Source organism: Hyla sarda, chromosome 10, assembly GCF_029499605.1.
Source record: "Hyla sarda isolate aHylSar1 chromosome 10, aHylSar1.hap1, whole genome shotgun sequence".
Lineage (NCBI taxonomy): Eukaryota > Metazoa > Chordata > Amphibia > Anura > Hylidae > Hyla > Hyla sarda.
The window spans coordinates 11,394,775-11,406,983 of record NC_079198.1 but is presented as its reverse complement, the minus strand read 5'-3'; the positions used below and the strand labels follow the sequence as shown (position 1 = coordinate 11,406,983).

The 12,209-nt window shown below is 44.0% G+C and overlaps 1 protein-coding gene across 1 annotated transcript in view; it reads left to right on the top strand.

The window, feature by feature from the left end:
- The window catches only part of LOC130293848 (sialic acid-binding Ig-like lectin 10), a 29,348-nt gene extending 20,608 nt beyond the window's left edge, over window positions 1–8,740 (top strand). The window contains exons 9-12 of the mRNA XM_056543014.1: window positions 875–1,156; window positions 3,296–3,398; window positions 4,558–4,648; window positions 7,639–8,740. Of these exons, the coding sequence (XP_056398989.1) occupies window positions 875–1,156; window positions 3,296–3,398; window positions 4,558–4,648; window positions 7,639–7,818 (656 nt within the window). The 3' untranslated portion in view covers window positions 7,819–8,740. The remainder of the gene's footprint in view (window positions 1–874; window positions 1,157–3,295; window positions 3,399–4,557; window positions 4,649–7,638) is intronic.
- Window positions 8,741–12,209: the final 3,469 nt, after the last annotated feature.

Here is a 12,209-nt window from a genome sequence, read left to right as displayed (position 1 = left end):
TTATCCTATGCTATCCTGGGGATAAGTTGTACAGTACCCGAGTCCCCCTTTAAAGAGTACCTGTCACCAAATAAAACTTTTAACATAGTGTTCCTTGTGTAATTAGCAGACACTTTCCCATTCACTTACATTTTAAACGTATTTATGTTGATAATTTTAAAAGCAAGATAAAAAATGCCCACTACGTGGCTCTGTTCTGCTCCCTGCCACAATTCATACAGTGAGTTTGGTCTCCTCCCGGCCTGGCAGGAGACCAAACTCAGGAAGTGTTTCTCAGCAATGAGCTTGGTGGACAGCTGCCCAGAAAGGGAAAGCTCCACAGATTTTCACAGAAACTGCACAGACTGAAACATGAACAAAGCTTGAGGTCTTTTAGTCATCACAGCACTGCAACCATGTGAGGGCGGAAGTGGTCCCCAAGCAGGCTTCAGTGATGTCATGCCTGCTGGGAAACGCTCACTTTCTCCTGCTGGGAGATTGCACTATGTGAGCAAGAATAAAGGTATGATATACAGCTTTTTAAAGCTCTGAAATTCTTTTTTTTAGGGCAGGAGGGGTGTTAGGAGTAGTTGAAGAACACAGCCTGAGTTAGTTGAGAACAATTTATTTGGTGACAGGTACTTTTTAAGGCTAAATTCCCTCATGAGAGATTACCTGTGGGTTTATGGAAATGCTGTAAAAACTGCAACAGAATACAGTACCACTCATATGGATGGGATTATTGTCCCAAACTTGGCCTATGGTGTGGGTTTTATATTCTGCACCAGGTTGATTCCTAATGTAATTTCCCCTCATCAATGTGAAGTAATAAGAAATTAAAAATAAATATTATTGAAAAAATTATTCTATATATATATATATATATTTGTTCCAGATAAACCCAGAACAGTTACAGGAAAAAATTCCAGCTGCTGGACACAAGGTGGCGGCATTGTGTGCACTTGTATAATCCAGTCCTTTCCATCCCCCAATATTGAATGGAATATCGATGAGAAATCATATCCGTCCAATCACATCGATAAAGAACTTAATATTTTTACCATAACATTAAATGGGCTGACCAATAGCACGCTGAGGGTCACATCAAGCAGGAATATCAGGACTATCCGGTGCATGACCTCCAATGAGCATGGAAAGCTTCACCTCCTATTATACAGTAAGGACAATGCAATGATTTATTTTTTTATTTGTACAACAAATGGAACAATTTTAAAATGTTCAATTGGTTCCAGCATTTTTGCATGGATGAGAGTTATAAATTAAATAGGTATTCCGAGTTAAAATTACTTAACATGGAGGATAAGTGTTAGATCACGGGGTTTCTGACTGCTGGGACCCCCCTGTGATCTTGAGAGTGGGGCCCCAAGTGTTTGTTATGAATGGAGTGGCAATTTGCGCATGCGCGCTCTCTCCCCATTCGTTCTCTATGGTAGCTGTTGAAGAGGGCCAAGTGCAGTACTCAGCTCTCTTCAGCAACACCATAGATGGCACATATGCACCGCTCTATTCATAACAATTGACCTGGGGGAGAACATTATCTGTGATGGAAGAGAATATTATCTGTGATGTGGGGAAAATATTATCTGTCATGGGAGAGAACAGTATCTGTGTTCGGGGACAACGTTATCTGCGATGAGGAGAACAGTATCTGTGATGGGGAGAACATTATCTGTGATGTGGAGTAAACATTACCTGCCATGAGGAGAACAGTATCTGTGATGGGGAGAACATTTTATGTGATGGGGAGAACATTACCTGCGATGGGGGAGAACATTATCTGTGATGGGGGATAACATTATCTGTGATGGGGGATAACATTATCAGTGATGGGGAGAGCATTATCTGTGATGGGGAGAACATTATCTGTGATGGGGAGAACATTATCTGTGTGGTAGGAGAGAACATTATCTCTGATGGGGAGAGAATATTTTCTGCGATGGGGAGAACATTATCTGCGATGAGGGAGAACATTATCTGTGAACGGGAGAACATTATCTGTGATGGGGAGAATATTATCTGTGATGGGGAGAATATTATCTGTGATGAGGAGAACATTATCTGTGATGGGGAGAACATTATCTGTGTGGTAGGAGAGAACATTTTCTGCGATGGGGAGAACATTATATGTGATGGGGAGAGAACATTGTCTGTGATGGGGAGAACATTATCTGTGTGGTAGGAGAGAACATTATCTCTGATGGGGAGAGAATATTTTCTGCGATGGGGAGAACATTATCTGCGATGAGGGAGAACATTATCTGCGATGGGGAGAACATTAACTGTGATGGGGAGAGAACATTATCTGTGATTGGGAGAATATTATCTGTGATGGGGAGAACATTATCTGTGATGGGAGAAAACATATGTGATGGGGAGAAAACATTATCTGTGATGGGGGAGAATATTATCTGTGATGGGGGAGAATATTATCTGTGATGGGGAGAACATTATCTGTGATGGGGAGAACATTATCTGTGATGGGAGAGAACATTATCGGTGATGGGGAAGAATATTATTTGTGATGGGGAGAACATTACCTGTGATGGGGAGAACATTATCTGTGATGGGAGAGAACATTATCTGTGATGGGGGAGAATATTATTTGTGATGGGGAGAGAACATTATCTGTGATGGGGAAGAATATTATCTGTGATGGGGAGAATATTATCTGTGATGGGGAGAACATTATCTGTGATGTGGAGAGAACATTATCTGTGATGGGGGAGAGAACATTATCTGTGATGGGGAGAGAACATTATCTGTGATGGGGAGAAAACATTATCTGTGATGGGGGAGAACATTATCTCTGTTGGGGAGAGAACATTATCTCTGTTGGGGAGAGAACATTATCTGTGATGGGGAGAACATTCTCTGTAATGGGGAGAACATGTCTGATGGGGAGAACATTATCTCTGAAAAGACCTGGGGCCCCATTTTGGAGATCATAGGGGGTCCCATCAATCAGACACCCCACAATCTAACACTTACCCCCCAATCCATAACATAGGGGATAAGTATTTGTAACTAGGAATACCTCTTTAGTTCCAACATTTGAACGCTCATCTGTGCCCACCACTGTGGTAGCCATGTCACAGCAATAAGGCATAGTCTCTGTTTAGATGATAGACTGTTAAAATTCTAGAAGAAAATCAGGAAACTGACTTTGTTTTCCACAAGTATTTCCAGTATCCTATGTTTGGTATTGCAGATGAGTTGAAATGCCAAGCCCAGCCTGTACACTAGAGTGGCGCTATTTAGGGACTCATTTAGTACCTAATGATTTCTTTTTCTTCAGCTCACTCAGATTTCACCACCATAATCGTTGCCACCAGTTGTGTTGTTGTCATTGTTGTGTTGTTGCTCATTGGCGGCTTCCTAGTCAGGCATTGTTTCCGCAGGTAAGTTTTCTGCTGTATTCTTACTATACTGGAAATTTGATTTAACATGGATTTGGTGACATTGTATTTAAATTGGTACATAGGATAAAGGACTGTTATAAATTAAGAAGTTTAAGGTTGGTGACACCGGCAGTTATATCCATGGCCACGGTGGGGTATTACAGTTTATCCACATTTAAAGGGGTACTCCGGCCCCAAGACATCTTATCCCCTATCCAAAGGATAGGGCATAAGATGTATGATCATTGAGGTCCCCCTGCTGGGACCCCCCGCGATCTCGGCAGCAGCACCCCAGACATCCAGTGAACTGAGCAAACTGAGCTCCGTGCCGGATGACTGGCGATGTGGGGCGGATGCTCGTGACGTCATAGCCACGCCCCACTCGTGATGTCACGGCCATGCCCCCTCAATGCAAGTCTATGGGAGGGGGCGTGACGCAGTCACGCCCCCTCCCATAGACTTGCATTGAGTAGGCATGGCCATGACGTCATGACGTCATCCGCCCCGCATCGTCAGTCATCAGAGCTCCTAATAACAAGACCTTCATCAATGCTCCTCTGTTATGTTAAAGGGGTACTCCGGTAAAAAAAAACATTTTTTTAAATCAACTGGTGCAAGAAAATTAGATTGCAAAACAGATTTGTAAATTACTTCTATTTAAAAAATGTAATTCTTCCAGTACTTATCAGCTGCTGTATGCTCCAGAGGAAGTTGTGTAGTTCTTTCCAGTCTGACCACAGTGCTCTCTGCTACCACCTCTGTCTGTCTCAGGAACTGTCCAGAGCATCATAGGTTTGCTATGAGGATTTGCTCCTGCTCCAGTTCCTGACATGGACAGAGGTGTCAGCAGAGAGCACTGTGGTCAGACTGAAAAGAAATCCAAAAAGAAAAGAACTTCCTCTGGAGCATACAGCAGCTGATAAGTACTGGAAGGATTAAGATTTTTAAATAGAAGTAATTTACAGATCTGTTTAGCGTTCTGGCACCAGTTGATAAAATTAAAAATGTTTTTCACCGGAGTACCCCTTTAAAAGCTTTAGCCAATCCTTGCTAATCCTGTTGTAACAATCATGGCATGGATAGTAGAGCTGATGTCTATTCAGGTGGGAAAAAGTATTAAAATAAAAAATTGACAATTTTGAATTTCGGTTCTCTTTAGGAAGAAGTTGTCAGATAAAGCAGAAGACAAGAAGGAGATCAGCCCTGATGACTCCAGCGTGATCTATAGCAACTCAGACGTGCATCTTTATGTAAGTGAACCCCATAGGTGATAATACACTCCTCAACACTGAAATCACAACACCAAGAAGGAAAAGTCGTGGAATTAGGGGAATCAAAGGATTGATAGACATGTTAAAGAGTACCTATCACATCTAAACTCTCCCTAATCCACCCCCCCCCCATCTGTCCCTGACTCTCACTGACACTATCCCTGTGTTCTTCATTCAAAACCCCCTCTTTCTACCTGATTTACTGTCTTCTTGGCTGCTCATTCAGCTGTCCTAGTGCGAGGGAGGAAGGAGGGCGTGGCCTAGCATAGAGGCTATGAACATAGCAGCCAGCAGCTCTGTATCTTCTCCTTTCTGTTTACAACTGCATGTGCAGAGAGAAAAAAGATCGGAGCTCAGATAGTAAAATGAATGAGGGCCTGCAGTAAGGCAGAGTCAGGAGTATGCTCTGCTGTGCTATGAACACAGTGCTGGCTCCTCCCTGTCTGATTGACAGGCAGGGAGCAGTGCTGAGCTTGTCTGTGTCCCAGCTGCAGTCTGAGATTTAGGACTCCAGCATGAGTCTGAAATCTATAAAAAAAAAAAAGGCTTGCGGCCAGGACTGGTAGGGAGAACTCTAGTGGTCATTTTTTCAAAGTGGAAAATTAAATAGAAAGAAGCATATTTTTTAATAGAAAGTTGTTCTGTATACATTAATCTATAATATATCAAAAGTTTTTATTTTAATTTTATGAAAGGTGCCCTTTAATGATCTGCAAATGATAAGAAAACAGAAACAAAATATTTAAAAAATGTTGATTTGTTCAGTATCGAGTATGAGCACCATGTGCAGAAATACATTTACTTACACACCTTGGCATGCTATCACTGAGGTTATTAATGGTTGTTTGAGGAAAGTTCGGCCACGCTGAATGCACTTGGGCACACTAATTATTCACTGCTGAAAGTTTCCTTGCAATGAGCAACATGTGACCTAGAGATGTCGCGTTGAAAATGGGTCCTGGGATACTTCAGAGAAATTGCCGTGCCATTGGTTCCACCAGCAACTCAATGCAACACTTAATTGTTATTGTACCTGGAATGAAGACAAGAGCGGTTCGGCTACCGTATAGTATATCACCCTACACCATAACCTTGGAAGTAGAACCAGTTCCCATGATAGTCTTTGAGAGAGTTGTTGTGAGGTCAGTAGAACACCTGTAGCTGGTCGGACTTGTAGCCCAATGTCATGTAAGCTCTTGGCCTTTTGGCTAAGATCAAGTGTAGTACCTTTCCTGTTAGTTGGAAGACCACCAAGGCAGGATGGGGAACAACACATTAGGACAGGTGTACCAGGGATCTGGCCCTAAGGTCCGGGTAGAGTGAAGACCGAGGTGTACAAGTGCCCTGGGAGTGGTGACCCCAGGGTGCTGGGACTCACTCTGGATTGGCAACCCCACTTGAAGGAAGACACATAGCACGCACTTTTTCTCTCACTCTTCTGGGCACTCACCCTTAGTATCCCGGCCTTCCGGCTAGGATCAGGGAATTTCTTATAGATTCGGTTGGATGTCTGGGCAGTATTACACTGCGCTTATCCACTTATTTATTTATTTATTGTCACTTGTTTTGTGTTCTGTTTGGCAGGATTTGGTAGGGAGCGGTAGCCCTTCTTGGTGTCCTCCTGCCGGTCTAGGGGAGGTGTGTGTGGCCATGAGGTTCCTCACCTCCCTGCTATTCCCCTTTGGCAACCCTGCTTCAGCAGGATGCCAAATCGGGTTTACTGGATCCTTGGTGACAACCTGGTTAACGCCTAGTTGTCGGCCGTGAACACTTTTGGTCCCTGAGTAGCTTCAGCAAAGGGGGGCATTGTACCCGGAATCTTGCAGGTGCCTTTTGACCCGGAGGCGAAGGGTTTGGTTTGTTGGGGGGGCCTCTCTCCTTTCAGAGAAGAGCTTGCAATAGACTACATCCTCGTGCACGGTTTTTGTGTGTGAACACTTGCACTTTTTACTTGCACTTGGGGGATTTGAGAGCACAGACCTCGGAATAAATGTCATGTAAGCTCCTTCTGATGGTTTATGTAGACACCATTTTATGCCATAGCCTTCAAATGGGATGCTAAATTTCACTTGCAGTCCCCCAACCACTTGGACACACAACATTATATGGTGCTGACATCTAAGGCTATGCACGTAGCGATCTCTCATGATGAGCCAAGGATTCTCGGTTTAAGGATTCTGTTTCTCTCAAGTGTCGATAACTAGGATGTTGAAGAACAGGAGACATCACCCAATCATACTGTACTGACCTGATCCCATTTCTGAGGTTTCATGTGGCTGAAAAAATTAGCTTTCGATCTGGCTTTTCCACCACTAAAGCCCCAAATACCCCATACCACAGATTGGAGGTCGGTGCTGGAAAAGTCATCATTTGTAGATCTTAGTGACACCTGATACCTCCTTGATCTTCCTAGCCTTACGTCCTGTCCTTCTTGATGTTAAAATTTCAGTGTTGAGGGGTCATTATATCAGAACCATCTAATGAAAGAGCTTATAACATCAGATGTTCTTACAGGCACCTCTGGGGCTCCCATTTCACAAATATTTTTTCCAGAACTTTAATATCAATAAACTAACCTTAGGCTATCAATATCAACTCCAGGTCATGCTGAGCAGGAGCGTGCAGCGTCACTGTGCTGCACGCCTCTATCCGGCTGCCAGCCATCAGGAACGCAGCACTGTCACATTACATCACTTACACACAAGGATAATCACTGTGTATCTGATGTGACAGTGCTGGCAGCCGGATAGAGGAGCGCAGTGCCGCTTGTCTTGTTCTTACGGCTTCACAGACAAAAAAAAAAAAAACAGTGTCCACAGGCAGCAGCTTCATCATGGGATGGGGGCCCTCCAGGCAGCCGCCTAATCTGCCTATGGCTAGAGCCGGCCCTGACTGGTAACACATGAATGATGGATGATGACTAAACATGCTTATTCTAGAATTTTAATTCTACTTTTCATTTACTGTAGGGTAACCAAACAACAGAGACTGGGGACAATTCCGTCTATTCGGTCCAGGACAACATGGATGCCTCCGTCTATATGAACGTTGAAGACATGAACTATGCAACCATTAATTTCTCGAAGCTGAAACCTCATCATGAAGCTCCAGAAGACATTGAAATCGAATATGCGGAGATCAAGAAATAGCTTCTCTATAGGAGGGACAGTGACGGAGAGAACAGTATATAGGACCCTTTATTTCCAACTTGTTTGTTGGTATATTTGTAAGATCCCAATCCTATATGAAACTACTAGTGATGTTAAAGGAGAACTCCAGCAAAAATCAACTCATCTCCTATTCACAGGATAGGAGATAAGTAGCTGATCACTCGTGCGCGCGCGCGGGGAGTGGAGGGGGTGGTGGGTGTTTCCGACTGCTGGGAACCCCTGTGATCTCCGGAATGGGACCCGATGCTCAATGGGGAGTGCATCCTGCACAAGGCACATGCACCATTCATTTCTTTAGGAGTACCGAAAAGACCCGAGTACAGCACTTGGGTATCATTGGCCCTCCCATAGAAATGAATGGATCACGTGCCATCCAGTAGACAACACATACTCCTCACTGCGAAAGCCAGGGTCTCAGAGATCGCGAGGGGTCCCAGCGATCGGATCCCCTGCTATCAGCTACTTATCCCCTATCCTGTGAATAGGGGATCATTTAATTTTTTGCCCCTTTCAAAGCAGCCTACGAGATACAGTTGTGACACAGACTTGTAATGTCACAGCAGCTTCACCTATATGATGCACATTTGATAGGCCACAACTAGTGTTGAACACAAACATTCGTAATGCAAATTTTTAGCGCGAATATCGGCACTTTGCAATTTTGCGAATATTTTGCTATATATTCGTAATGACAAATATTTTATTTCTTTTTTTTTCACATGCAAATTTTTAAGCAAATTTTCCAATAAAAAACAGTGAACGAACATAGTGAATATGCGAATTTCGCGAACATAGGATGAATAATCGTCAATATATTCGCAAAATATCTCAAATTTGAATATGGCACCTGCTGCTCATCACTAGCCCCAACATGTTACATGGCTAAAGCTCACTTGTGATGTCATCACTGTGTTTAGCTGATGTCAATACATTTGTGATGTAATAGGAGAATACTTATCTGAAATGTCACCATGGTTTACCTCACTTAAAGGGGTACTCCGCTGCTCAGTGTTTGGAACAAACTGTTCCGAACGCTTGAGCCAGCGCTGGGAGCTCGTGATGTCATAGCCCCGCCCCCTCATGACATCACACCCGCCCCCTCAATGCAAGTCTATGGGAGGGGGCGTGACATCCGTCACGCCCCCTCCCATATACTTGCATTGAGGGGGCAGGGCGTGACATATTGAGGGGGTGGGGCTATGACATCACAAGCTCCCGGCACTGGCTCCAGCGTTCGGAACAGTTTGTTCCAAACACTGAGCAGCGGAGTACCCCTTTAAACCCACTTGTGATATCATAGGAGCTGGCAGATGTTTAACCTACCTCAACCCACTTGTGGTGTCACCTTACTCAGTGTCAGACCCACAAGTGGAAATCATTCTTGGGGCTCACCCTTTACCCCCTTCCAATTCCTTGGTATATAAAGATATGTTTTGCACTATCCCCCCCCCCCCACTAACACACACGACCCCTATACCCAGACCAGTATCACCACCCTGCAAACTAGTGGTCTCAAACTGTGGCCCTCCAGATGTTGCAAAACTTCAACTCTCAGCATGCCCGGACAGCTGTTGGCTGCCCAGGCATGCTGGGAGTTGAGGTTTTGCAACACGTGGAGGGAAGCGTTGAGCACGAATATTCATAATGCAAATTTTTATCGCGAATATCGGCACCTCGTGATTTCGCAAATATTTAGAATATAGTGCTATATATTCATAATAACAAAATATTCAGTTTATTTTAATTTTTTCACATGCAAATTTTTATGCAAAATGTGCATGGAAAAAAATATGTGAACGAACATAGCAAATATGCGAATTTCGTGAACATAGGACGAATAATCGTCAATATATTCGCAAAATATCGCAAATTCGAATATGGCCCCTGTCGCTCATCACTAGTGGAGGGCCACGGTTTGAGACCACTGATATAGACTGTAGACTGCAGACGCGCAGTTGATCGGAGTCATTCATCATGACTTTTCTTCTCCATCTGGCCCAGACCACCATGATGACTTCTTCCAGCAATGAATCATCTTGGGCTCCCCACTGCATCAGCACTTTCCAATGTTTTACACAAACTCCTCAGCATAGTGCCCCAAATGGTAATATTGGCCCCCTGTCACCACTTAAGCCCCTTTTGTGCCCTGACACTTTAGGTAGTTCCCTTCAGTGCCTCAAATCTATAGATAAGCCCCCACAATGAGACCCCATACTGTAGATAGCCACCAATTGTGTCCCCTCACTATGTTCCCTTCTATGCCCCTACACTGTAGTTAGGACTCCATGCAGTATGTTCCCTCCTCCCCTTCTGAAGTTAGGCTCCCAAACTGTTTGATCTCCCTCCGTCTCTGTAGTTTGGCCCTCGTACAGTATGCCCCCACACTATAGTTAGCCCCCCCATACTGTATGCCCACCCCCCCACACACTGTAGTTAGGCCGCAAATACTGTATTTCTTTCCATCCTTCCCCCAATGTAGATAGACCATCCATACTCTATGTCCCTTTTCTCCCCTACAGTTAGGCTCCTATTAGGGCCGGCTCTGCCTATAGGCAAAATAGGCAGCTGCCTAGAGCGCACTCTTGATGGGGGCGAAACTCTGCCCGCAACAATAAAGTTAGCCAGCATCCGAGGCACTTGACACTCATCCAGCAAAACGCTGTCACCCTGGTAGTAAGGAGATTACATGAGGAGGGGGTTTGTTACAGTGTGCCACCCCAGTAGTAAGGAGTAAGTAAGTAAGTAAGAAATCTTAACCCTTCCAGTACTTATCAGCTGCTGAAGTTGAGTTGTTCTTTTCTGTCTGACCCCAATGCTCTCTGCTGACGCCTCAGTCTGTCTCAGGAACTGTCCAGAGAAGCAGTGGTTTGCTATGGGGATTTACTCCTACTCGAGACAGTTCTTGAGACAGACAGAGGTGTCAGCAGAGAGCACTGTTGTAAGACAGAAAAGAACAATTCAACTTCAGCAGCTGAGAAGTACTGGAAAGATTAAGAGTTCTTAATAGAAGTAATTTTCAAATCTGTTTAACTTTCTGGAGCCAGTTGATATGAGAAAAATTTTTTTTTCACTGGAATACCCCTTTAATGTGTTTGAAAAAACTTCCACTAGGTGGCTCTGTTCTGTTCTCTGCGCAAGTCAGACAGTTAGTTTGGTCTCGTCACAGCCTGGCAGGAGACCAAAGTCTGGAAGTGGGTGCGGCGCATGGCGAGGCACAGCTCTCACAGGGATCAGTGATGTTGCGCCTGCTGGGGAACGCCCACTTTCTCTTGCCTGGAGCTCTCACAATGTGAGCAAGGAGAAAGGTATGATACAGGACTTTTTTTTTTTAAAGGGAAGGAGGGGTGTTAGGAGTAGTGTTGAGCGCGAATATTCGAAATGCTAATTTTTACCGTGAATATCGGCATTCGCGATTTCGGGAATATTTAGAATATAGCTATATATATTCGGAATGACATATATATATTTTTTCTTCTTCACAGTACATATCATAACTAGTGTTGAGCATGAATATTCGTAAATTTTTACTGCGAATATCGGCACTTCGCGATTTCGCAAATATTTTCAATATAGTGCTATATATTCGTAATGACAAATATAAATTATATATATTTTTTTCACATGCAAATTTTTATGCAAAATTTTTATGCAAATTTCCCATGCAAATGTTTGCTTTTTTTTTTTTTCACATACTAATTTTTATGCAAATTTTCCATGCAAAATTTTGCATGGAAAAACAGTGAATGAACATAGCGACTATGCAAATTTGGCAAATATAGGACAAATATATTTGCTAAATATCACGAATTAGAATATGGCCCCTGCTGCTCATCACTAATCACAACAATGATGTGTATTGTGTAAAAAGTGATCATCCCTCCCTGCTTCCAGCTTTGTCCATATATTCGTCCATGGCGGCTGCAGGACTTGACTTTGAGGCCTCCATCACTCTGGACACACACACTAGGCACGACTGACCTTCACAAAGACTTATCTCCAAAGAGAGCGAGCTAGCTCCACCCCGGGTTTATATGGGGAAGACTAGCAGGGAGCCCATAGGTCACTCTTGGGGTCACCTGGTCACTGGTACCTCCTGGGTAACAATCCAATGACACATCACATGGTACAACTCTTAAAGGGGTACTCTGCCCCAAAACATCTTATCCCCTATCCAAAGGATAGGGGACAAGATGTCTGATTGCGGGGGTCCTGCCGCTGGGGACCCCCGCAATCTAGCATGCAGCTCCCACCTGTAAGCATTGCTGGAAGCGCTGGAGGCTCTCAGTGTTACGCCTCCCGACCACAGGGACGGAGTATTGTGACGTCAAGACTTTGCCTCCATGTGACGCCACAAGTCAATGACTCTGTCC